The 27782-nt window shown below is 44.7% G+C and overlaps 1 protein-coding gene across 1 annotated transcript in view; it reads right to left on the bottom strand.

Annotated features, from left to right (window-relative positions):
- Positions 1 to 27782, bottom strand: part of LOC113612447 (teneurin-1) — a 112331-nt gene that overhangs the window by 21183 nt on the left and 63366 nt on the right. The window contains exons 6-9 of the mRNA XM_027092335.1: positions 22148 to 22514; positions 20231 to 20741; positions 8935 to 9107; positions 7549 to 7784 (exon numbers count right to left, since the gene is read on the bottom strand). Coding sequence (XP_026948136.1) covers positions 7549 to 7784; positions 8935 to 9107; positions 20231 to 20741; positions 22148 to 22514 — 1287 coding nt within the window. The remainder of the gene's footprint in view (positions 1 to 7548; positions 7785 to 8934; positions 9108 to 20230; positions 20742 to 22147; positions 22515 to 27782) is intronic.

The following is a 27782-nucleotide window of genomic DNA, read 5'->3' as shown; positions in this document are numbered from 1 at the left end:
TACAATTTATGTTATAATGATAGTTAAAGAGCCAAAGTAACAAGTGATTTCCAGTTCAACTAAATTTGTGGTTTTATTTGTCTGATAGATTAAGTTTACTACTCAAGAACACATTTCTTAATAAAGTCATTACAGCTACACAAGCAGGGACCACTGTTAAAAATCCACTACAGGCACTTCCCTGGTGGTGCAGTGGTTAAGAATCCGCCTGCCAATGCAGGGGACACGGGTTCGAGCCCTGGTCCGGGAAGATCCCACATGCCACGGAGCAACTAAGCCCGTGCGCCACAACTACTGAGCCTGCGCTCTAGAGCCCGCGAGCCACAACTACTGAAGCCTGCGCGCCTAGAGCCCGTGCTCTGCAACAAGAGAAGCCACCGCAATGAGAAGCCCGCACACCACAACCAAGAGTAGCCCCCGCTGGCCGCAACTAGAGAAAGCCCGGGCGCAGCAACGAAGACCCAACACAGCCAAAAATAAATAACTAAATAAATAAAATTAAAAAAAAAAATCCACTACAAAGCGAGCAGAAGAAAACTCTGCCTAATGTTCTTTCCCTGCCTGCCAAGACTTCTGCAACCATGCTTCTGTTTCTGGATAATGCACTCGGATATTCAGATGTTGCTGAAACGCTAGTTTTAAAGTCAGGTTTGGAAGATAATGTAAAATTCGGCTAAGAGCTGAAAGGGGATGAAGGAATTGAAGATGCCACAGCCCCCCACCCTGCGAGTCTCCTATGGAACCCACATGTGAGAAGGCTGAGAGAAAGAATGCTAGGCTGACCGCCTTTGACTGCTGGGGTCATGAGCAAGGGTGGGAAAGCAACACGTTCATACAAACTCTTGTTTGCCTGAAAGACAACAATAGCCCTTGACCTAAGTGTGGGTCATCAATCCTTATTTTGGCTCTTCCTCCAAACAATCTATACCAATCTTTGCCCTGGAAAAGAGAGGGGCAAAGAAAAGGTTGACATTTGAGAATAGCCCCAAGTTAAAAAGAGTCTCTTTGGACATTGAGCAAGACACTTGAGTTTGGCAATTGATGAGTTGTATGTTGGGGTAAGAAAGTTGGACTTGGTAATTTTTTTAATAAGGAAAGTATTTATGCTTTACTTTATTCTTCGGTTTTCTTTAGGCTTTTTTCTAGCTTTGCTGAAGAGAAGTAAGGAGAAGGGCTTGCTTTTTTGTTCACACTTCGACCAGAAAGGGAAGAGGAAAGAGCATGCACTGGGGAGCCATGGGTTGTGTTGCCAGCAGAAATCAAAGTGCCTGCGAAGGGTGCGTACAGGCAGAAGCTCCAAAGAAAAGTGTCCTCTGCCTCCCCTCAGATCCTTTCCTTGCTCTTTCCTAGGAGTTTGAGTTTTAATTGCTTAAGAGAAAGTCCTTTCAACCCCTTGCAATTTGAGACTCATTCAATTAGTAGGATAAAAATATATTAGGTTGATAATATATAAAGATATATTAGGTTGATATATAGATATATAAGATATATAGACATATAAATATCCATAGGCAACTGCTGATATTTGAGTGTTTTGGGCCTACCAAAAGGGCAGTTTCCTATGGTTCAACCCAATACACACACACACACGTGCTGAACTCTAAGCTCCAATCATGGCAGTTGATTTTCTTCAGAATAAAGGAGGAGAAGGCTGAATTTTCAAGGATGTTGTCTAGCATTTCAACTCACAAGGCAACTGAGGTACGTGTTTGATTTTTGCTGAAGAAGTTGAAAGGTGAATAAGTGAGATGGGCCAAATAACCACATTACAGTTTGGGAGATGCACTGCATTTAATTTCCATGAAGCTGTGGGAATGGACAGAGTCACAGCTGCTTTTAAATTGGTACACGCTACTCTATTCTCACTGGTTTTAAGGTAATTAGTACGTGACTTTTAGAAATCGATCAATACAATTCTACAGATTTTATTTTTTATTGCTATTGCTACGCTGACAATGCAAACCGACTCAGGCTTGCTTCTGTTTCACAGAGTTGCCTACAGATGAACAGGGCATGTATGCAGGGTTAACATCAGCCTGCACGGCTCCACTGGGAATTTCTTTATACCTGTTTTTCTTCTTTTTTCCTCCCAAGGCACTCTCTTTACCTCGCCAGACCACAGAATCTTAGTGCCAGAAGGAATCTTACGACATGGGCTATTGACCTGGACTGCCTGGGTTCAAATCCTGTGTCACCATTTACTAGCTGTGTGCCCTCTGTGTGCCTTGGTTTCTTTATCTGTGAGAATGTTAATAAGAAAACACACCTGATAAGGTGTTATGAGTAATAAATGAGTTAATATATGGCCATACACAGATAATATTTCAATGAATGTTAGTTGCTATAATTATGATTAATGGTAATACTACTACTAGTCATAATCATAGAGATTGTATAGCTCATATCCCTCATTTTATAGATGGGAAAAGTGGTGTAAAGTTATGGGCATACCAGTTCTTCTTCAAAACCTTACTCATTCCTCTCACTTGATTTCTGCCATACCATTTAACTTGGACACTTTGTGCACTAAAATAATTTGCTCTTGTTTAATTACTTTCCCGTTGGCGAATTCATCTGGGTAACCGTACAACAGGCATTTAAAAATTTTAATACCAAATCATTAATGCTTATATACAAGTGAAATAGTGTGTGAAATAATACTTTCTGTCTAGCTATCTTTGTGGAGTTGACCCAAGATTAACAAATATAGTAATTTGTTAAATTTACAAATCACAGTAAATTTCTGTGATTTGAAGGCCCCAAGAATCCCCTGACCCCAAAAACCAACACTGCCCAGTGGCCTCGATGCCTTAAATCTCCTGTCTCCAGACGACTCCTTAGGGGTGAATACACTGCTACTTGGGACTGACACCCACAGATATATTTAAAAAATAGATGAATCTATCTGCAAGCAGGCTCCTTATCTAAATTTTCACAAAATGAAACCCTCCAGCAAACCTAGGGAGAACGAAGTTAAAAGTGTGAAGCAAACACATTTTCTGAGAAAGGAAGGAGACGCTGGAACCCTCTTGGCTGTCTCCCACATTCCCCATCATTTGTCAGCCTGGGACCTTGTGTTTCACCTGGGCTTGTTCCCCCTTTCAAAGCTCAGCTGGCATATGAACAGTCACATGTTGCATTTCAAAACAAATCTACCCTGTTCTCAGTTATCTTTGAATGGCGAGAAAAACAATCAATCGTGAGGGTTTTTAGATTAGTCTTGGCTTCATTTTGCTTGTAAAACATAATCATCTTACTTGATTTGATGACTTTGGTTTGAAGTGCTAAGCTTCTTGGTTTTTGTTTTTTTTTTAATAAAGGAGGCTGCAGTTCTGGAGTTTTGCTGTAACCTCACATCTCAGTCTGCGAAATCTTGTAAAGAGCTCTGAGGTCCAATGCTGGGATAAGTCACATTTAATAGCATTATTATCCACGGACACAGCAAGGTGCAATCTGGATGTAGTTCCTAAACCAGTGTGCTTTTGGTGAACGTCTGATTTCTCTATTGTCCAGGGAAATGTATTTATGGGGACAGACTGATGCAGCAGATGAGAAGGTACATAGACTGGATGGGAAAGTACTTTGTAAGGAAAATGATTCAAATACAACTCAGGTTGGGGGGGGAAATGGCTTTTTAAAATAAATGAAATTTCAGGATGTTAATGTGATTTATTTCACTTAATGGAGCTGGTGCCGGATGGCCCAGAGGTAACAAATCCCTCCCCTGCTCAGGCTAAGCAGGATATCATGTTTCCCAGCAGTTTGTTTCCTCACCTTGAAGAGGACCCCCAGTGTATATGGAAAAAGAAAATCACCGATGGTTGGAGAAAAGCAACTCTTGTTGCTTTATCTTCAAGAGAGGTCTATCATTTTCTGATTTTTTTTTTTCTTTCCACCTAGAAGGTCTGGGGTGGATGTGATAGGTAGCTTTGGGGAACATTTGATGTCCATCATCTTACCAAGGAAGCCTTTAAACGAACCTGTCATTCTGTGCCCGAACAATTAGTGTTTTATGACCTGCTGCCCAAGCACATTTGCAAATTACAAGCACACCTCTGTGTGGTTTTTCAAAGAGGAGCCCTATTTCCCCCAGGGCAGCAGGGGTTTCTATGTTGTGTGACTATCTGAACCTGTTATTCTGTCTGAAGAGCTCTGGAACAGCAGCTCCTCCAGGAGAAACAGAAGATTCAGTGCAAGGTCTCCAGGTACTTGGGGGCACCAGAGAGCCTTAATCTTTACATAGATGTTTACGAATGGGTCACCGCATATTTGGCCCAGAGAGAGAGAAAGTTACATCTCATGTGTCATCAGCTTGCCCCTTGAAAGCTACCATAAGTGAAGGGGGCACCATCTATGAAATAATAAAGTCAGTAAGGAAAAAGAATTTGCCTGGTTAAAACTGGATCTACACCTGCCTTTGGGGAGCGTATTCATTCCATTAAATTGGATATGCCTAATCTGGGGAAACTGAGGCAGTAATATAAGCCAAAGTGCCTAAGGATAGGGACAGCAGGTAAGGATTACCCAGTTAAACAGCCTCCTTCCTCTTGCCGCCTCCACACTTTGCCTGCCCGGAGGCCAGCCAGTTGTCCCGCACCATCCACACTTGCCAGTACATTAGAGTCGATTATTTGTCTCTTTTTGTCAGCACTGAAATGAGGAGTCAGGCCCTGCCAAGGTGGCTCCACTGAGCGGGGCAGTGATTTATAGATTAATTATTTTAAGGAACAAGGCAGCACAGCATGATGTAGTGGAAAGAGTGCTGCGCTAGGCGAAGCCCTGCATTTTAGTGCTGGCTCGGATCCTTAATAGCTGTTTGACTTTGGGCAAATCACTTAACCTCTCTGGGCCTTAGTCTCTTTATCTGTAAATTGGGAGTAACAATAATTGATGGTTGTTGGACTTCCCTGGTGGCACAGTGGTTAAGAATCTGCCTGCCAAGGCAGGGAACACGGGCTCGAGCCCTGGTCCAGGAAGATCCCACATGTCGCAGAGCAACTAAGCCTGTGCACCACAACTACTGAGTCTGTGCTCTAGAGCCCGTGAGCCACAACTATTGAGCCTGCGTGCCACAACTACTGAAGCCCGTGCTCTGCAACAAGAGAAGCCACCGCAACGAGAAGCCCACGCACCGCAACGAAGAGTAGCCCCCGCTTGCTGCAACTAGAGAAAGCCTGCACGCAGCAACGGAGACCCAATGCAGCCAAAAATAAATATAAATAAATAAATAAATAAATTTATTTAAAAAATTGATGGTTGTGGTGATCAAATAAAACCCTGACTATGAAAGCATTTTATTGATTGTAAGGCACTAAACATATGTAAAGGATTGTTATTGTTGTTAGATTGCTAGGGACATGTACAGTAACACCACCTAGCCATTCTTCAGTCCCAGGACCTCAGGAAGAACCCTAGAAGTCATAGAGGAGAGGGCCCTGAATTTGTTGCCCTTATAAGCCATTCCACAAATCTGCTCAACTCTACCACGGGATGGGAAACGGGTCAATTATCAGTGGTACTAACTAAATAACACTTCACTCTACTCAACACGAAAGAGCCCCCGTATGTTTTATGACCATTAGCTTCTCAGTATTAAGAACAATTTGGGATATGAGGTGCAAATTACAATTTACAGTCTCTCTCCATTATCCGTGCATATGGAAGGGAGAAAACAGGGTAGGTGATCGTAGAAAGTGGAAAATACTAAAGTCACATAGTATAGAATGAGTTCTCCTAAAGAATATAAAATCCCAAAGTCACATAGTGTATGATATGATTCACAATGTTTTATTCAGACTATAAGCTGGGGAGGCACTATGAAACCATTTATTTGATATAATTGTTCTGGGGTGAATCCATGAGGTTGGTGAGCCATATGTAGATAATTCTGACATTTCTCTAGTATGACATTTCATTTCACAGGTGAAGAAAATAAAGGCGTTCCTTAAGCCAGTTGTAAGACTTCCCCATCGAGGGTTCTACCCAGGAGATCTCATTTCTAGAAGAACTCTGATAGAAACCCTCACTGCTCTCACACAGACAGGTTTGACTATTTGGACTGGTTTCACCTCCCAATTCAGTGGCATACCTAGTAAATAGTCTGGCCAATGGAATCAAAACCTACAAATTGACTTGTGCATGTAGACAACCTTAGTAGCTGTTACAAAAAACAAGCATGGAAGTCTGTGTCTTTGTGTTACCAACAGAAGTGACTGGAAAGTGAGTGCTAGTGTAGATCATTTAGTCCGTATCAAGCCATGGGACTGACTTGACGGCTTGTCACTGGAATTGGGTGGTTGTTTGGCATTGCGTTGCCACAGCCTAGAGGTTACCACATTTTTACTGTGAGTGAAATTTTACTGTGAGTGAAGAAAATGCAAGTGTTCCAGGTATCCCAGGCACGACACAGGTGCTCAAAGCAGGCCTCAATAATGAGTGATCTTCTCCCTCAGGCTGGCAGTTGCTCTCGGGCTGATATTGAATGTTACTATACTTGGAAAGTTGGTCATGTCATCCTAACATTGGTTCATGTTCAAGAAGGGACAGGTAGACAGAGCGCTGTGGTGTCTGTAGGCTTTGTGTGCTGCAGAAAGGCAATTTTGATTGAATGATCCCTGGTTAACTGTGGTGAACAGTGCTTGGTAAGAACTTGAAAACCCCCAAATCTTTCATTTCCCCGGGCAGCTGTCTCTGAGCACCATTAGCCCAATGTGAGTACTAGTCCTTGACCCCTTTGGCCCTTAATATGTATATTCATGACAATGATATCATTCACTGTTTTCGCCCTTTATCTTGCTTTTGTCCAGATGTTGCCTGATGTCTCACATCCTTCTGTGTGTGCCTGCCTGGCCTTTCCAAATGAAGTATCAACTACCGCAAAGCAGGGGTCTGGGACAGCTCAGTGGACCTGCTGACCATCTGCAGGCCTTGTGAGGGATTCTGGAGGGCCTCCCGACTAAACACATTTCTCGATCCAGATGTTCTTGGGGCCTGAAATTGCTATTGTCAGAGCACTTTAGCTGGCTAATGACAAAGAAAGCTCCTATTAGGAGGGGGAAGGGTAAGCTGTGACAAAGTGAGAGAGTGGCATGGACATATATACACTACCAAAAGTAAAATAGATAGCTAATGGGAAGCAGCCGCATAGCACAGGGAGATCAGCTCAGTGCTTTGTGACCACCTGGAGGGGTGGGATAGGGAAGGTGGGAGGGAGACTCAAGAGGGAGGGGATATGGGGATATATGTATACATATAGCTGATTCACTGTGTTATAAAGCAGAAACTAACACACCATAGTAAAGCAATTATACTCCAATAAAGATGTTTAAAAAATAAATAAATAAATAAAAAGAAAGCTCCTATTAGAATGTTCATTTCAGGGTACTGAACCATTATCAGCCTTTAGCACCCTCTCTTGAATTAGTATATCATATAAGCTAGTCAGTCAGCTAGAAAAGCTTTGGAGAAATGGGACTTCCAAAGAGGGAGGCTCTGCCGTTTTCAAAACTAAAACACCAATTCTATAGCTTCTATCAGGTCGAGCCTTACCCTCAGCCTTCTTTCAAAAGCGGAAATGTTGCCTTTGTTCTGCTCCTTCCGCTGCCGCCACTCGATGAGGTTGGCGTTGTGCTCTCCGGGCAGTGAGATGTTGCATTTGCCCAGGGTGGGGTTGACCGCCCCGGACAGGATGTGGGGCTCTGAGCTGAGGCTGATCTCCATCCCGCTGGCAAAAGTGACACGTAGGGAGCCGTCTGGACTCACCCGATAGGTACTCTGGGTATTTTCTGCAGACAGAGGAGCAAAGGAGGAAGAGGGGGAAGAAAGGGAAGCACAGAAGCAGAGGAGAGACAAGTTTAGCTTTAGGAGGTAAGGTTGGGAAAGGATGAGCAGGGGGGGTGCCGTGGACCTAACTGCCCTCTGGGCTAGACAACCACTCTGACGGGCCAACACACTCTGTCCATTTGGGTCTCGTTATTTTCACAGCTGGGCTGTCTTGTTTCTTGGATAAAAGACTCCTGTGTAATACTGCAGGCTGTTTTTGTTTTGAGAAACTTTCTCACTTTTAAAGAATTCCCTCACAAACTCCCTTTCTGACTTGGTGGACTGGCCTCCTCCATTTGATATGCTGGGAGCTAGAATGGGCAGGGTATGAAGTTTAACTCAGTATCATCACTGCGGGGGGACACCAGCACGGTTGCCGGACTCCACAAAATGATACGCTGACAAAGGTCGCCACCGATCCTTTTACAGTGGCTCAGCCTAACAATAGAAGGAGTCCTTAATGACTGGGCAGAGAGAAAACAATTTCTCTGTGTCCACCTCCCTCAGCTTCCAAGATATTCTTTCCAAATCCACCTCCCTCCCTCCCTTCCTCCCTTCCTTCCTGTTTACTCCTCTATTTCTCCCCCTCTCTCTCCTCACTTCCCTCCTTTCTTCCTTCCCTCTCTCCCTTCCTTCTTTTTCCTTCCATTCCTTTACTTTCCTCTCTTTGAACAGAATGAGCTTTTAATTCTCTCATTTCCCTTATATTCCTGCTTGGTGTGTATCCTCATTCATCCTTTTTATTCACCCATGTCATCATTGCTCTAGAATGCTAATCTCAGATGGGACACAGACTTCATTTCTTTAGTATAACCCAACTGGAGCTTAAAGAGCCTTACAAACAGCTGCGTGTTGGGAAATGACTTGATGGAAGAGTAGATTTGGCAGGGATTTAACCTCATAACTCCCACTGGGATGTGGCCCAATGTTGCTATAGGAACTTTGTGAAAGGTGTGACTTTGTCTGGGCTTCAGCCTCCATAGCTGGAATATTGGGAGAAGAAGTCATCTTCTCAGTCAAAAGTGAATTCTAGTCATTGACGGTGTGCAGAGGTTTGATGGTAGAAGTAAGAGAGATGCTGTTAGAGTCTGGCGAAGTTGGAAATATTCTTACCTTGTTTTAAAATATATATGGTACTAGTTGCTGTCAAATTGGTTGACATGAGGACGTTTTCGCGGTTGGAAGTATCTAGCTCCACTTTTGTCAGCTTCTCCAGGTCACTGTGGAAGCTGCTGACCTCTCCAGTGGGAAACGTTGCATTGGTCAGATGCCCCTCGGGGTCATACCTGAGGAATGTAACCAATCCCAATGTTGAAGTCTCTTGGCAGTGATAACAAGCTTTTGCAAAATAAAAATCACTTGGCAGCTAATACAGTTTAACTTTGAGTGATAACAAGTATTATTAACCTTGTTCAATAAGAAGAAAAAGGTCAGAGAGATGATTAATCAAACGAAGGTATTTTTTGCTGCTTCTGAATTCTTGATGACTTCCTTGAGCTGTGCTGTTTTACAGAAAAAATATATCTGGTAATGAATCACTAGGGTGGAAAACTGATTTATGAGTCATGTCCTGCTGTGTGCAATGTTGCAGGGAGCCCTCCGTTTGCAATTTGGGTCGATCCCATCAGATGTGATGGGTCACAAGGACCAGCAGAGGGTGCTGTTGACAAAGAAAAAGGAGGCATGACTGTCCGCCGCCCCGCCCCGCCCCGCCCCCACCAGCCTGAGAAGGCTAATAAACTGATTCTGCACTGTGATAGGAAAATTATGTTTGCTGATCTTTAAGTTGCCAAATTTGAAATGAATGAATCATTCTTCCAACAAAATGACCAAGCACCGAAGACAATGGAAACATGTTCATTAAAACATTCTGGAGCCCCCTGATCTCAGTGCCACTTAATTTTTTAATCTTTTTATAATATAGTACATAATGTGTTGTAATTTGCCTATATGAGTAAGAGACGAAAACAAATAATTACCTGGGATAATAGGCAATAACCTATATCTAGAAATATAGTCTTGTGAGTTGACTTTTTTTAAAAAATCAGAATTGGCAATCTCACTGTCCTCCAAGTGGAAACTGCCTCCCTGAAGGCTTTTGGTGTGGAGCTGTTCTTTTATTGCCAATAGAACCATGAAAAATAAACCCTTCATTAAAAGTAAGGACATGCACTTGGAAACCCATTACTGCTTTCAAGTTGCAAATTACAAAATAGTTAAGTACTTTTTTTGTTTTTAAAATGTTAAACAATTATATTCTTTTTACCCAAAGTGAGCAGGATACAGCCTGGACACAGTGGTAGAGTCTGGCTCTACTGCCTTCTCCCACCAAAATTATGCAAAATGGCCTAGTGATTCAGTGTTAATCCACTACGCTTTAAAGAACTCAGCCTGGATAGCTGCTGAAATTTTAAAACTTAGACCAGCCTTTGGTAGGCTTGGGAAAAGGGGCTAGACATTATTTTATAGGACAAAACTGAACTTGAGGCTATACACAATGCCATCTCAAGTTCAGTTCTGTTTGTACATGAGTGTGTGCACTGCACACACATGCTATCAGTTAAAAGAGTCAGGCACGCAAATAAAAATAATCAAATAGGTCATTTGACATCATAGATATGGCAAGCCCTAGTTGTTTAATTGGATGCATGCTTTGCTTAAATGGATTTCAGTCAAAAAGGTTATTGGCATGTTGCAGCTATGCTGCTAAGGCCTCATTATCGAGGAAAGGCTGAAGGGTGCTGTTTGCGCCTGGGGTTAATGGCAAAATCCTCCCCCCTGCTCAGCCCGTTTGCCCGTGGCCTGCTCGGGGCTCTGTGGCTGCAAGAAGAAGACCCCTGATGAGAAAGGGGCATGGAAGGGCCTGAACACCTAACACAGCTCCGACTTTGTCTGCCTGGTCTTCCTTCCAGGAGAGGAAAACGATATCCAGTTTTGATTCTTGCAAGGTACCAACCTGCTTTTCCCTGTAGGGAGGAGTTTCCAGGCAGCAGACAGAAGGGAGCTGCTGCAGGCCCCCCTCACTATGGAGACTGTGGTCCCACAGCCTGGACTACTCAGGCAGTTCCTCTCTGTTTCACATCCATCACCAGCAACTCTGCCTCATTGGTTTCCCTTTCCTGATTTCTGAAGGGTTTCCTCAGCACTTGGCAAGGTCACTCTTCATTATTCCTCCAGGAGATCTGACCTAAGATGCTACGCATGCAGGTTTCCAACGGGCTTTCCAGCTCAGGGCAGCTTCTTTCTTTCCCAGTCACATAGCCCCTTGTTTGAAAGCAAGATTTCATTGAAAGGTGATGGCAGTGGTCGTGCCCACTTCTCAGGGCAAGATGACAAGATCAGATGCTAACTGAGCCATCCATGAGCAGAGGTCAAAAATCTGAATGAACCTCAGCAGTGGCCTGTGGTGTAATTCCCTGGATAGATGTAGCTGGGAGGCTGCTGCCTGGCTCCTCGTCTGCTGAGAGAGGGAATGCAGTGGGGATAAGATAGAATTTCCCACAGTCCTGCCCAGGCACTAGAGAGCTAGAAAGTTGTATTGTCTGATTTCCTTTCTGTGGCTGGATAAGCCTCCTTATCTGAAAGTGTACATTTGACTTTATCATAAACAAAGCACTCTACCTTGAGGGTGTTATGCTAAGTGAAATAAATCGGACAGAGTAAGACAAATACTGTATGATCTCACTTATGTGTGGAATCTGAAAAAAAACAAAACCAAAAACCCGAACACAAAAAACTCATAGAAAGAGAGATCAGATTTGTGGTTACCAGAGGCGGGGGGTGGGTGGAGGAATGGGACAGAGGTGGTCAGAAGGTCGAAACTTCCAGTCATAAGTTACATAAGTACTGGGGACGCAATGTACAACACGACAATAGTTAACTGCGGTGTGGTATGTATGAAAATTCCTAAGAAAGTAAATCCTAAAAGTTCTCATCAGAAGGAAAAAATATTTTTCTTCTTTTTTTTTTGTATCTATATGAGATGACGGACATTCACTAAACTTACTGTCATCATCATTTTGCAATATATATAAATGAAGTCATTATGCTGCATGCCTTAAACTTATATAGTGCTGTATGTCGATTATATCTCAGTAAAACTGAAGGGAAAAAACCCAAAAAAACAAAGCACCCTACCCCCCCAGTACACTCACCCGCCCCAATTCTGCTAGTCACAGCCAAAGCAATGGCATTTGGTGGTGTCTGCAGTGTGGTGCCTCTCCTGGGCTCATTCAAAACCTACAGGCCCAAGTCTCTTCTGTGGGGTCATGTTCAAAGGAAGAGCAGATCCCACAACTTTGGAAAGATTGCTCCAAACTGGATAAGAAATAAAGGAAGCCTTTGATTTCTTATGGCTTGCTTGAGGTTTCTTTTTGTTGTTGTTGTTGTTGTTTCCCCTCCATCACAGGGGACTGCATGTTTCCAGAGTGAATGTCAAAGAAACAAGTTTAATCAAAATCTCTTACGCTGTTCTGTGGGCTTCCCTCTGGTGCCTGCATCCTTTGGTGCAGAGAACACAAGCCAATATGCTGCAACTGATCCCTTCAGGCCGTAACAGGGTTGTAACTTCCACCGCCCTGCCCCCACTCCCCCTCCCTACCCTGGGCTGCAAATTCTGGTCGGTGAATTGTGTGATCAGGCATTGACTGTTGCCTTCATGGTCATCAGGAGTGAGCTTGGGAAGAGGAGCTTTGCCATCACCTTGTCCCTTCCCGTCCCTGATTTTACAGAGTTCCACTGTGTGCGTGCGCACACACGTGTCCCCGTGGATCAAAGGAAACATTTGTAAAGGAAATTCAGAATTCATTCTTGTCCTTGAGGAACATATAGTTTATATTAGGGGAGATGATATTTACACATTATTAAAAATATATTTGGTCTGATATTTTCTCGTAAGGGATAGCCTGCCCTTTCCCTTGAGGACAATTTAAGCCAGAGCTAAACCGGGCAGGGTAAAAACTAGTAGCTCTTCCATCTTTGCTCTTCTTAAGAAAATATTGAAGATTATAGAAGAAAAATTCATTACTTATTTTTTTTAAAGGAAATAGACCCTCTTTACCCTCTCATGCCGGAAACCTGACCAACCTAATAAGCGTTCTTTAGGAAATACTGGATTGCCCTTTCTTCACCAATAACTTCATGTGGCCCCCTATGATTCAGCCCATGTCCATAATGCCCTTCTATCTTCACTTGTCCTTCACTCAATAAATATCAGTCTTGCGCTAGGTACTGGGGATACTGTGGTGAATGAACTTCAAAGTCTAGTAGCGTAGATAAGATACGCACACAAACCACTCTGGTGCCAGAACATTGCCATATACTTCTGTAAACAAGGAGCTGCAGAAGCTCAGAAGAGGCAGAAGTTACTTCCAGGCAGGCTGAGCAGAAGAGAAGGAGGTGGTACTTGAATCCTGGAAGGTAGCTGGAGATCAGTCCCTTGATAGGTAGAGACTGGGGACGGGAGGAAGGCACTCCAAAGGCAGGCACACCGGTGGCTGGGATGACCATCGAGGGAAGCATGGTGCTGGAGCACACAGGTCCTCTCGGAGGGGAGTGGGAGATGAGGCCGGAGAGGCACGTTGGAAGCAGAGCACGGGGAAACTGGGGTGTCAGGCTCTGGAGGAAAGCATGCAGTCAGTAGACAATGGAGAGGCGTAGGAAGCTCTTCAGGGGGAGAACGGTATGATTCAAGCAGTTCTTTGGTGGCAGTGAATCTCGGAAGGGAAGCTATGGAGCAGGGAAACCTGTTGGGAGGCTAACGCCTCAGCTTGTGTAAGAGAAGAGGGTGGCCTCTTGCCTTTATGAAATGCGTTGTGATCGCCTATCCTTGGGACCAGTCTTCCTTCCTAGGTTGTAAACTCTCGCATCTTTAGAGAGAGGACAGTGTCTCATCACCTCTGTATTTTCGGTGTGTGGCACAGAGCAGACTCTCACTGCATATACTTGTTGAATGAGAGAAACAGGATCTGCCAGTGGAAATGGGAAGGAAGGGGTGGGTATGAGAGTCAGCGTGGTGAGAGGATAGACAGAGCCATCCCAGGTGGTGTGGAGGCTTAGCTTACACGGACGTCCTGTGAGGTGCAGCTCATTTCCCAGCCAGGCTCTGAAAGCTCGTTCGGCCAGCAGCCTCTCTTCCTTCTGTTCAGTCCCTTTCTCTTTGGTAGTTCTCTCTCCCCAGCATGAGCCACGACAGTTCTCTCTGCCCATTCCTGAGCCTTTTACCAAGGGCATAAAGCACAGGGGGAAGGAACTGAGCAAAGGTGTCCAGTCTGTCTCTGGAGTACTGAAGGAACTGTTGGCAATTCTACGTTCTTCTTGCTTAAATGAAATCCCTCACCTGCCCAGAGGCAGGGGCCTGGACCATGTGGTGCCTTAGCTCTCTCCCTACTCTGAGATTCTCAAAAGCACTGGAAACACTTCGATGTGTTTGGACTGACTATTCACTTACATAACCAGTTCCGCAAGGGAATCACATCCTCTGCTTAGGCAAATATCTCACCCGGAGACGTGGCTTGTGTACCTTGCCCCGCCTCCCCGCTCCCCGCCCCCGTTCCGCTAATCTTATCAGGGAGGAGAGAGAACCTCCCATTAGCCATCTTCCATAAGACTGAGCATTTGTAAAACAGCCTAGAAGGCACCCAGAGCTATCGTGAGGGCATTTCCAAGTTGTCAGTAAATGGCGTTTTCTTGGGGGGGGGTGGGGGGGGGAATGTGCAAACCAAGTCCCGGGATAGAGAGAACACAGAAAACCAGGGATCAAGAGATCGTGCTCCCACAAAGGTCAAGGGCCTGAGGAACTGTCAGCTCGGCCTGCACTGGCAGCAGTGACAAAACTGACACTTTGGCCTCAGTCTGGGACCTTTTCAGTTCAGCGTAGCAGAAGCCTTTACCGGGGAAATGCTTGCGAAACAAGCAAGGGTGTCCTGGCTATCCTTGCAGCCTCTGCTGGGGCAGGGTCATCGCAATTAGGAGCCCGCCAGCCCCTCGGGCCAGAACCCCTGCCTCGTTCCTAGTTCTGCTTTGACAGCCATTTCTCTGTGGTCAGCTTTTCCCCTGACACTCAGGACACTTAGGCGCAGTCACATCAAGTACTAATACTTGGGGTGTGCAACTTTGATCCTGGTCCGAGTCAAACGGAATTATGGAAAGCAATGAACTATTTAAACAACATCACACTACACAAGACAAGCCCACATACTACCACGGCACCAGATGCATTTTAAAATCCCATTTGGACTGTCCACACTGTTCAGGGTCATCTGTGTCATTTCTCCCTGCGTTGTCGCTGATAACCGAAAGTTGAACGGATTACTGGCTTAGCTACCTCTATGCAGCAGTCTTCCATCCTTCCAACAATTTTGCTTCTGTTTCTCTTTTTCTGTTTCTCATCTCAGAACAGAAATCTGATGTCCACCTTAGCAAAGGATTTGTCACCTTTTGGCCAAAGAAGGCAGCCTCTCTCTCACCTCTGAGCAACGCTCAAGTTCTTTTAGGAGGGCCTGGTAACAGTGGTCCAAGGCCGCCTTCTACTGACCTCAGCATGGCTGTAACCCTGACTGGAAGAGTAGGTCCGATTCGGTGCTCCCTGGCTTCAGAAGGAGAAGGAAAACCTCGAAGGAGTGCTCAGAACCGGCTAAAGCGTTGGAGGATAAAAGTGAAAGAAGCCAGAGTTTGTACAGAGTAGACTGGGAAGAATTAGTTTCATTTTGAAGGTTGGGAAGTTGCTCATTCCCGTATGTACATGCAGGAACCGACAGGGACAGTATTCCGTTGGGGACAGAATGCACTGCTTCAGGAGGAAGAGGAACCTTCTCTCCACAGAGGGTTTCCGCATAATACTGGCTGGAGTCGAGAAGGTGGGAGAAGGACGAAACGGATATTCAGCCTCCCTTTCTCTTTCATGGCGCTCTCATACTCCTCTTGTCCTGCTACTGCAGCAGAAATCTTCTAGCTCCCCAGACTTCCCATGGTCACTCCTGTAATCCCAAATCCTCTTCCTTTTTCTGGAAGGCAGTGGGGTAGTAGTGGAAAGAGCAGTGGGCTAGAAGCTCAAAGATCTGACTCTAGACCCAGCCAACCAGCAACATGAATGGGCAAATTAGTCCCCTACTCTAGGCCTCCATTTCCTTATTTGTAAAGTGACCTCTGATGTCTCCTTGTGGCCATAAAATTCCATGATTACCCCCGCGTGAATGCCTGTGTTTCTCATCTCTTAATGCCTCAAGATTGGTTACCCAAAAACAATGATGTTAGATGCTACTTTTTTCTCACTGCCAGCTGAGTCCTGGTAACAGGCCTGGGCTCTGCTTGCTGTAAGTATCCGCCGGGACCACAAACTATCCGACTACAACATTCTGCTCTCTATCTGACATCATCAGTTTTCCCCTCTGTATTGGATTATTTTCATCAGCACACAAATGTACCATTATTTCTTTCATTTTAAAAACCTCCTTCTGATTACTCTGTTCCCCCCCCCCGCTCCAATTTCTCTGCTCGTTACAGCAGTGCACTTCAGAAGGGTTCTTTACTCATTGTCCCCAAACTCTCCTCCCAGTTGCTCTCTTTATTATTATGATGATTATTATTGAAATATAATTAACATAGCATAAAAGTCACCATTTAAAAGTACACAGTACACAATTCAGTGGCTTTCAGTACATTCACAACGTGTGCAACCGTCAGCACCATTTCTAGAACATTTCCATCACCCCCAAAATAAACCCCGTACTCACTGGCAGTCACTCCCCGTTCACTCCTCTCCCTAGCTGTTGGCAACTGCTAACCTGTTATACTTTGTCTCTATGAATTTGCCTTTTCCGGATATCTCATATAAACGGAACTATATAATATCTGTCCTTTTGTGTCTGGCTTCTTTCAGGTAGCATAACGTCTCTGAGGTTCACCCATGCTGTAGCACGTACCAGAACTTCACTCCTTTTCATGGATGGATAATATCGCATTGTATGGCTATACCACATTTCGTTTGGTTATTCATGACTGGATGGACACGGTCCTCTACACCTCTTGGCTATTATGAATAACACTGCTATGAACATGTGTGTATCCATTATCTCTTAAACCTCCTCTGCTAAAGCTTCTGTCCCCCAGTGCCCACAGCACCTGTTCTTGTGAAGGTACACAATGATCTCCGCAGTGTTGGATGGAACTGTCATTCTCCGTGCTTATCTTACTTGACTTATCAGGAGTATTTGACACGGCTGATCGCTCCTTCCTCCTTGCATCACTTGTTTTACTTCGCTTCCAGGACGTCCCACTCTCCTGGTTTTCTTCCTACTTCACTGGACTTTCTTTCTCCGTCTCTTTTGCTGGTTCCTCTTCATATCTTCAACTCAATGTTGGGGTGCTCTAGGTTCCATCATCAGATCTCTTTTCTTCCTTGACTACACTCACTTTTCCATGAAGATCTCGTGGCTTTAAACACAGTCAAGACACTGGTGGACGCTAAATTTGGATCTCCAAATTTCACATCTCCAGCCGCTCCCCTCAATTCCAGACTCATAAATCCAACTGCCAACTTGATATTTTCCTTGGATGTCTAAACTGATCATATCCAACCCTGAACTCCCACCCAGTATCATGTACTCCTTGCCTGGTCTTCCCCATCCTGGTAAATGGAAAGTCCAACACCCACTTGCTCAGGCCAAAAACTTTGGAGTTATTTCTGACCCTTTTTTTTTCTCATACTCCACATCCCATCTGTCAGTCCTGACAGCTCTATTGTCAAAATATATTTAGAATATTATCACTTACTGCCCTCACTCCCTGGTCTAAGTCACCATTTTGCCTGGATTATTGCAATAGCCCGCTCCCTCCATTAGGTTCCTCTACTTCCACCATACAGTCTGTTTTCAATACAGAGTGATTCTTTAAAAATGGAAGGCAGATTCTGTCACTCCTTTACTTGAAGCTCTCCAGTGGTCTCACCTTTTACTCAGAGTCAAAAGGTCTTTACAGAGGCCTGCAAAGCCCTATGTGAAGTGGCCCTGGCCACTTCGTTGATTTTGTCTCCCTACTGTGATTGTGCACTCCACTCCAGTCACAGTGGCTGCCTTACTATTCCTTGAACATGTCAGATTTGTTCCTGCTGCAGGGCCTTTGCACTTGCTGTTCACTCTGCTTGCAATGTTTTCGCCCTTCCTCCCCGGCAGATACCCACACGACTCACTCCCTCACCTCCTACAGGCCTTTACTCAAATGTCACCTTCTGAGTGAGGTCTTCCCTGACCACCCAGCCTGAAATAAAAACCCCTTCTGCCTCCAAATCTTGATTCCCCCTGACCCTGCTTTATTTCCTCCACAGAGCTTATCACCATCTGAAGTTCTGTGCATTTTACTTGTCTCCCTCCAGTACAATGTAAGCGCTGTGAAGGTAGGGATTTGTATCTGTCTTGTTCACGGCTATATCCCCAGCACCAGAACACTGCCAGGTGTATACTAGCTGCTTAGCAAATATTTGTTGAATAAATAAATGAATGGTTAAACGGTTATTTTGTGGGGGCTTTTTCTCTAGTTTTATTGAGGTATAATTGACAAATAAAATTGCATGTATTTCAAGTGTACAATGTGATGATTGGTAAATAAGTGAACGGTTGAACTGGTTATTTTGAAAACTAGTTAATAATTCTGCCATTTCTTGTTGCTTAACTGAATTTAACCATTAGTTTTCAAAATAGTTGTTTGTCGGGCTTCCCTGGTGGCGCAGTGGTTGAGAGTCCGCCTGCCGATGCAGGGGACACGGGTTCGTGCCCCGGTCCGGGAAGATCCCACATGCCGCGGAGCGGCTGGACCCGTGAGCCATGGCCGCTGAGCCTGCGCGTCCGGAGCCTGTGCTCCGCAATGGGAGAGGCCACAGCAGTGAGAGGCCCGCGTACGGAAAAAAAAAAAAAAAGTTATTTGTCTAATTTCAGCTGCAGTGTGATCTTGCATGAATTTTTGAAAAAAGATATTCTCATTAGAACTTTTATCTTTCTTAAGGGTAGTATATTTCAAAATGTGGGCTCTTGAGTCAGACTGTTGCAGTTTGAATCCTGGACATCTGTGTGAATCAGGACAAGCTCACCATGCTGGGCCTCAGTTTCCTCATCCATAAAACAGGCAAACCAGGAGCACGTATCCCATGTTGTTATTTTGGAGATCAAACAAAATACTTTATGTAAATCACCTACCCTAGGACCTAGCACATAGTAAACCCTCAGTGAACAGTAGCTTTTATTACTTTTATTAAGATGTAAGAGAAATTTTTCCAGAAATAGAGGAAGACCTGCGACAGAAACTGAATACATTTTTCTCAGTGAAACTAAAATAGCTGTCCAGCTCTTTTGTATAAGTGGCATTTCTTTGGGAAATGATCCAAAACTTGAAGGCCAACTGTTTTGTCCCTTTCCTCAGGAGGGTTTCGTGGGATCCAGTCTTTTCATATTCCCTACATTCTCACGGAAGAGTCACACCTGGAACTCCTCGTATTTAGTATCTCCGCTTCTCACGTTCCCCAACTTGAATGCCATTTCAGGCTCTGGGTTCAGTTCCATGCATTATCTTCACTCTGTAAACTGGTTAAAAATTCAGCAACTCCCTTCGTGGGGAAGAGGCTTGCCGAGCGCTGGCAAACTAGCTTTCTAAATGGGTTGACTTGCAAATAACGTTGTCCAGCCTTAAAAGGCAAGGACGATGGTCTCTATGTCCATGACAGGACACCTCCTAGTAGCCTGCCGTCAGACACACCTTCTGTTAATTCCCAGTTAAACAAAGTTATCACAGACCCGGTCTGTGAATACCCAAATGTATTGGAGTCTTTGCCTTGTGCAGGGAAACTGGGGGGAGGGCGCAGGCCTGTACTGAAGCTTTCGACTCCACATTTCCCAGAAGCAGCCAGTGGAGTGCAGCTTCTCCTGTTTCAGCATTTGCCCCACGTCATTTCACAACTTAAACTGAGTTGGGCTGGGCCGGGCTGCGCACACATTCATTCATTCATTAAACCCCACAGCGATCAATAAATACTAGTTAAGCTACACTGCTCACTGCTTCTTTGCTACTTTAGAACTATTTTCTAGTTTTGTCATTTAAATGAAATTTTCCCTTGTTTTCCCAGCTATGCTGTAAATTTCTCGAGCACATGGACTTCCGCCTCATTCTTGTCTCGTGCAGCACCATGCTTGATTCTTCATTCAGCCTATGTGTTTATTATTATGCTCTGCAAAAGTGCTTGCTCTGGAGAAATGGGTTCGAAGCCTAGGAGTTGGGTAAAATTTTCTCCTTGACTTTTTTTTTTTATTGTGGCTGTTAGGAGAAAATAGCATGCAACACTCAGCAATTACTAAGTCATTTTCCCACTGTAATACAACTGCAAATACAAACCTAACAAAGCCCATGTTGAGATTTAGAAACTTACTCATAAACGGTTGTCCATCCATTTTCGTTACTTTTGGTAGCCAGAAGCCCCGTGTTTCCTGGATAGGTCATCAAGGCCAGATTGTAGCCTTGGGCTGACACTCTTTTCAGGACTCCGTTGCTGCTTATGGTCAGCCAGTACACCTGCCCGCCAGGCACCACAAGCCAAAGGGGCATCCCGCTTGCGTCTCGGCGAATGTGCACAGAATTGCCGTTGTTGCTGGTAATTGCACCCAAGTCGCCTTCGGCATTGTAGGTGAAATTATACACATAGTCCCTCGTTATCAAGTTCAAGGTGTGCAGGTGGGTTCCATTGACAGTGAACTGGTACAGTTCCTGATCAGCAGGTGATGCAATCTCATAAAGGTTCATGTCATTCAAGTGGGCTTGGTTCTTGCTAATGGTACGAATTCGAACATTCCCAAGGTCTGCCACGTAGAGGGTACCATCAGGCGACACTGCTAAGGAGGAAGGGGCTTTCATCTTTGCATCTTTGGCATAGCCACCATCACCTGTGGGAGAAAGACCCTGATGTTAATAGTTGTGGTCACAAGCACTTATACAAACATACCATATACAGAAATCGCTGTGCATCAAGAATCATTTTAAAGGGAACAGTCAGTGAACCAACATTCTCCACATGCCCAAGCTGGATGTTTGAAACCCATTATTCCCAATTCTTGAGTCAGTGCCACTAAAGATGAACAGTGAGATGCAATTCTCTCAGTTAACACCCATTTTGTGAAATCGTCAATCCTGCTCTTCTGTATCTAAAGATACAAAAACAGCAAATGATGACAAATCTAGCCAGAGACTGCCGCCTGTCCACGCTCATAGCATCTATCTCAGGGCTTTCCAGTCCTACTGTGCCCAGACACCTTTCTTCTGTTAACTTTCATTGTCATATTGTCAAAGTACACTAAGTCTGCAAGTGCGACAATCATTCAGAACATCAAATTTGATAACTGGAATAAACATTCCAGTTTTGCCTTGAAAGAAAGATATCAATTAGCAAAATAACTATAAAACTAGTTGTCTAGGAAAACATTGGAAATATCAATCAAAAGTCATATTGACCAAGTTGCTCACTCTTGATTCCTCTGTCCCAAGGAAAAGCAAAGGTTAAAAGAACCATTTGGGCGTGGATGAGCAGTTTAATAGGGCGGCATGCAGCATGGAGGGATGTCCACGTACCAGCAGTAAATGCATCTATTGACATTTACAGGACTGTTTACTGTCTGGAATATCCACTCTGTGTTTTGGAGAAAAGGCTCTTCCCCCCCCCCCCATTTCAATTGAAGTAAAGGGCACTATTGGTTATGGAGAAAATTTTGGATTAAAAAAAAAAACAATGTAAGTAGCAGACTGATGTCCTGAGAACCCTCCATTGTGAGATTTAATTTTGCCCTTGTATCCTGAAAGCAGTCCGCTTCTAGTCCCTTTGGGTTTCAAATAGCACACATTGTTAATCTGGAAACCAGTCACTTATTGGAAGTAATTTTTTCCTTAGCTAAATCAGTAAATGTAGGTTTTACCTAGCTTCCCTTTCTCCAAAGTACAAATAATATCATGATCTTACATTTGTAGAGTGGTCTTAACTTCTTAGAGTACCAAAACTTTTATTATACTAGTTTATCTTCAAAACAGCAAGGTGATATAACTGAGACACGTGGTCCCTCTACTTAGCAGATGAAGTGAGTCATGAAGGGGTTTTATGGCTTTCCTAGGGTCACTCAGTGAGTCAGCTGCAGAACAAGGACAAGATACTAAGCTATCTGACCCCCAATCCATTGCTTTCTCCAGTGCCTCACACCAATGTTTACAAGTAATACTTCTGTTCTTTTTTTGACTTTTCTGATGCACGTTTTTCTTTTGAAAACAGAGAGGGGGAGCTACTGAATTACTAGAAAGGTCATACCTGAAAAACAGTCACAGTTGGGATCAATTTTGCAGTCACAGTCAGTGGGGGCACCAGCCATGATGGAGATCTCCCCATTGGTGGTAACTTGCTGAATGCGGTTTACTTTCCTCTCGTCTGTTTCAGCTATGAAGAGCAGCCCGCTGTGGGAGACGCTGATGGCCCTTGCTGACTCCAGAGTGGAGTGAATTGCTACCTTGCTGACCAAGAAATGATCGATGCCTGGCACCTGGCAGTGAATGGGGCGCCCTGCAATGATCCGCACTCGCCTGTTCTCAGAAATTTGAAGCACAATGTTGTTATCCAAGACGTACAATGAATTGTCCAAGGGATTGACTGCAAGGTCTGTTGGCCACTCTAATCGCACCTGCAAAAAGAACAGAACACACACCATTAGGTTACAATATCTTTCCGGGGCCGTTTTACCTTGAAAGAAAAATTGGCTTATTGGTTCCCCGTCTCATGAATTTCAGCAATGTTGGTGTTATCCCGCAAAGTTCGGAAGGACAGCTGATTAAGTGCTCTGGTAAACACATTTACCATTTATGCCATTTCCAACATAATGTGAATTATTTTCTGCTATAATTCCGGAAGGATCCTTCTCAGAGTGTGGTCTCTGGACCAGCAGCAAGAGCATCACCTGAGAACCAGTTAGAAATGCAAATCCTCAGGCCCCAACCTAGACTTATTGAATCAGAAACTCTGGAGTTGGAGCCCAGCCAGCCACGTTTTAACAAGTCCTCCACGTGATTCTGAAGCACAATAAAGTTTGAGGGCCACTGCTCTAGGGCTTCTGTGGCACTATGAGATGCAAATCTCTCTCACTGCTCTGTAGATGCATGGAACAGCAAAGTCATAGAGGCATCTGGACAACAGAGTGCTAGAGAAACCCGATTTTACTCTATCAGCAACCTTTGGGGACAGGGCCTTTCCTTGGCACAGACCTAGCAGCTGTCTTGTGGAGTACTCAGGTACAGTTCATCGGCTGGGGATTTGGAATCCTAAGTTGTAATGCACTGCTCATGTGGCTTGACCTGGTTCACTCCACATCCTTCTTTCCTCAGCAAAGAAACAGGTTGGTTTGTTCTTTCATTGGATGTTTGCTGAGCACCTTCTCTGTGCTAAGCCTTGTGCTAGGCTTTGGGCATTCAAAAGATCTCCAAAATGACACGGCTTCTGTCTTCAAATGCCTCATGGTCTACAAGAACCCTTGGAGAGCCATCAGGCAATTACTCTCCATGTCATGAGAAGGAGGCAGCAGAGAGGACGTGAGAGCTCTTTACCCAGACTAGGAGTCAGGAGGCAGGGTATTTCCAGAGAAGGTGGTACCTAAATAGGGTCTGCAATGACCAGTAGGAGAGGAATGGGGTGGAAATGGCAGGCAGCAGAGTTGAGGGCAATCCAGGGAGAGGGAGCAGCATGGGTAAAGGTTCAGAGATTAGAGACAGTATGGCCCATCCAGATACTACAAACAATCCAGTAAGGCTAATACAGGCTGAGTGATGGAGAGGTGATCGGTGAGAATCAGGAGGTAGACAGTGGCTAGGTATCAGGACTGAATTGTGCCCCCCTAAATTCATATGCTGAAGTCTAACCTCTAATGTGACTGTATTTGGAGATGAGGCCTTGACAGAGGTAATAAAGGTTAAATGAGGTCATAAGGGTGGGGCTCTCAGGTCCTTATAAGAAGGAGGAAATATCAGGAATGTGTATGCACAGAGAAAAGCCCATGTGAGGACACAGTAAGAGGATGGGCGTCTGCAAGCCAAGGAGAGAGATCTCAGGAGAAGCCAAACCTGCCGACACCTTGATCTTGAACTTCCCACCTCCAGAACTATGAGAGTATCACTTTCTCTTGTTAAAGCCACCTGGTCTGTGGTGTTTCGTTGTGGTAGCCCCAGCAGACTAATACACCAGGTAATGGAGAGATGTACATGTCCAGTTTTATTCTGATGGCTTTAAGTAGGGATGTGACATAATCATATTTGGGTTCTAGAGGGATCACCCTTTCTGCTGTTGAGATCATATTGGAGGAGGAGGTGAGATGGGAAACAGGCCGCTAGCTAAGAGGCTCCTGCAGTGGTCCAGGTGAGGGATGATGGTGGCCTGAATTAGGTTGGCGACAGTGGGGATGGAGAGAAGTAGATGGATTTGAGACACATTAAGGAGTTAGAAGCAAAAGGACTGGTGTGTGTGTGTGTGTGTGTGTGTGTCTGGCGTGTTGGTGCCAAGTGCTGTGCTGGGCACTGGGACACACAGGCCAAGCAAACACGGATCTACTCTAGCTCCTTTCTCGACACAGGAGTCAGCCCAATGTCTACCATCTCCTCGACAGCTGCTATTTATCACCGGGCACTTCTCAGAGAACTACGTTACGTGCACTCTCGACTCCACCACTCACTTATTCTGTACTTTCTTTCTCTTCTCTTATGGCTAGGCAAAGGCAGAAGAGTCTGCCCCATTCCTGGCCAAGATAGTAACAGTAATGTAGCTGCAATTCTTTTTGCCTTGAGTGAAAGCCCGAGGAAAGCTTTGTTTTTCTCATTGAATCCGAAAGTCTGAAAACAAGATATATGCTATCATCGCATTCTGAGGCCCACTATTTCCAGGTTGGAAGAGGCCTTCCACTCAGTAATGAAGTGGACAAAGGCCGGTCTGAGATAAAGCCCTTCCCTCTAATTCTGTCTCTTAATGGAGGACAACTGGTGATGTTATAAAGAAGACAAAGGTTGTCTTTGACCTCCCCTCTTGTACCACTTGGCTCTCTTTGTCCCCTGTCTCTGAGTGTCTCTCCCAGACATCCAGCAGCCTCAACCTGTCCTCCTGTCTCTACATGCCCTCAGCCTCGACATGGGCTGGCCTTCTCTGGTCAGTACCATATGCCTCTGGACAGCTAGGAATTTGAATGCTAATGGAGTATAAAGCTGAGCTTCTGTTATGCATGTTCTACAGAGCCTTTCAAACTGAGGCCATTGGATAAACATTAAACACCAGCCTTAACAGCTCCCAGAGCAGTTTGCTGTGATGTGTTCCTCAGCACGTCTGTCTGAGGCCCTTGCATGTCAGCGCCCTGCCACGGAGAGGGAGAGCAGGGAGATGGAGCGCCTGCGCTGTGGACCCCTCCGCAGCCCTCACTCTGGACCTCTATACACACCATCGGGCTGCTACAGAAGCTGTCTGTGTGCGCTGGGCCTCTGGAGCACGGTCCCCCAGGAAATAAGCTGGGGCTGGCTGAGGAAGAGGAAACCAATTGATTTCAGTCCAACACTCGTATTTTGATCAAGTCTGAAGTCAGTGACCCAGAAAAAACAAAGCTGGCAGAAATGACGTTCTAATTATCCCCACTCTGAGAGCTGAGGCCGGGCCAGAGGCCGGGGACGGCACACACCTGGCAGAAGTCAGAGAAGGCCATGTTTTGGACTCTGCTCTCTGCTGTCAAGGCGGCCTCTGAGATAAAGGCTGGTAGTTGGAAGACGAGCTGTTAAATTCTCCAACTCGCCCGAGCTGATTTAAGTCAACGCTACTGGTGTCATGTTTATTAGGTTTAAAATTGCCTCAAAAATACACCAGCTATTGTGCCTGTTTGTTTTCTGTTCCATCAAATAAGTCACCCTCTGGCAGTTTCCTGTGACTAAAGTGGCCTCTGTGCTTCTGAGACACTTTCTGTATGAGCTACACAGAATCCCTTTAATTCCCATTTGATTTGTCTCTGAAAACGCCTCAGATGAAAGATGTGTGGCTACTTAGTAGTCTAGGGTCTGTCTTTTCAGAAACTGGACCTCTTCACCTCTCGTAGGTTGTTAGTTCCTTCTATCTGCTTCTCATGGTAGATACTCTCTTTTCCACGTAATTTTTCAAGGAACTGGTGCTTTACACCAAGGCATTTCCATAACACACAATGTAACATGCGGATTGGAGTCTTTGCCTCATTCCGACTGTCAGAATTAGCATCTGTTAGCTGCAGAGAGACCCCAGAATTATAGACTACTGAGGTGGGACTAAGGTTAACCCCTGAGGGCTGTTGGCATTTGTCCAGGTGGAGAAAAATAAACATTTCTTCTGGGGGTGGTGGGAGAATCTTTGCACAGTAACCCAGCCTGCAGGGAAACCATTTGGCCTAATTTGTGGTCGGTGCCCCACCTTGTAAAAATACATTAATTTGCTTGAAATGTCAAAATGTATTCAAGCTAAACTAGCATTAAAGGTCACTGGTGTAGCCGCCAGCTGGTAGAATGTGCCCATCTCCCAACAACCTTCCCTGAGAAATAACCCAGAGCAGAAAGGGGCTCTTGGTCTGGATGTCAAGCCTTGACAGCACCATGTCTTCCTCTGCTAATTGAAAATCTGCCTTGAAGGCACTTGGCCCTCAGGTCAGCCAGTCCCATGGCTGGTTTAAAGAGTCAGCTAATTTTGACCTAAGTAGTAGTTTATAAAACAACAGAATCCTATCGGGGAAAATCCATGTGTAACAGCAATATCTAAATATGAGCCCTTGATTAGACTAAACTAGAAAATTCCTCAGTTATCCCACACTGTAGACACAGACCATAATTTGTAAACTGAGGCTCTCCCTAACAGTTTCAAGGCTGGTTCCTTCCCATACTAGTTGTAATCCTAGGCAAATGAGGTATCGTCTATGAGTCTCTGATTTCTTCATCTGCAATAAGGAAAAGAAGCTGATGATAGTCTATCTACTTTTCAGAGATATTGCATGGATCAATTGTGATAAGGAGGCAAGGTACTGAGCCCAGTGCCTGGACAAAGTATGGGATAGCAAATGGTATTAACATGAAAAATGGTCTCAAAGTCATAAACCTTTAGCGCTAGAAGGAACCTAGTCCAGTTACCATTCAATATAGTTCCTTTTCAGCTCCGTTTCCCAGACTTCAGTTGTCCACATAACAGCTTCATGAATTTTGCCTTAGCTGTCCACCACTTGCACTATTATTGACTTAATATTTTTCTTTAAATTGGCTTATTTTTAAATATAAATAGGTGCTGCCCCTTCCTTTGAACTGGTCCTAATCAGTAACATCTGTAAGATTACAGGCCCACTCATCTGAGCCTTTAATATAAGTAGCTACTGTTTACTGAGTGCTTCCTATGTATCAGGCTCTTTACATGGATTATTCCTTTATATTCTTAGAGCAATCACTTGAGAAAGAAACTATCAATATCCCCATTTTCAGATGTCTGCGCTTTGCCTCTATGCCGTCTGATTCCTCACCTAGAAGAGTGGACATGTTTCTTCACGCTCTCCTCACCAAGTCTGGCCTCCCCTTTACCTGGTTAGATTCAACCTAAAGGTTGATTTCAACCTTTTGTTTTGTTTTGTTTTGTTCCTGAGAAGGTCAAAGCTCATTAGGAGTTGAGTGATTGTCTTTCTCTCTGTCATTTGTTATCTTTCAGTTCAATGCTTTGTGGTGCCTACTCTGTCTCAGGCACTATTATAAAGGTAAATAAAAAAGGTCCCTGCCCTTTATGAGTTCACGGTCAAGTGACAGAAGGCAGATACAGAAACAGGTCATTTCAATATCACGTGGTTAAGTGACACGATAGACACATGCCCAGGGTGACATGGGAACACAGAGGAGGAAGCTTGGGGCAATACTCCTAGAAGAGAAATGTAAACTTA

This window comes from Aethalodelphis obliquidens, unplaced genomic scaffold (assembly GCF_003676395.1).
Source record: "Aethalodelphis obliquidens isolate GAN/ISIS:26980383/991018 unplaced genomic scaffold, ASM367639v1 scaffold77, whole genome shotgun sequence".
Classification (NCBI taxonomy): domain Eukaryota; kingdom Metazoa; phylum Chordata; class Mammalia; order Artiodactyla; family Delphinidae; genus Aethalodelphis; species Aethalodelphis obliquidens.
The sequence above is the reverse complement of the archived record's forward strand: the minus strand, read 5'-3'. Positions and strand labels throughout refer to the sequence as shown.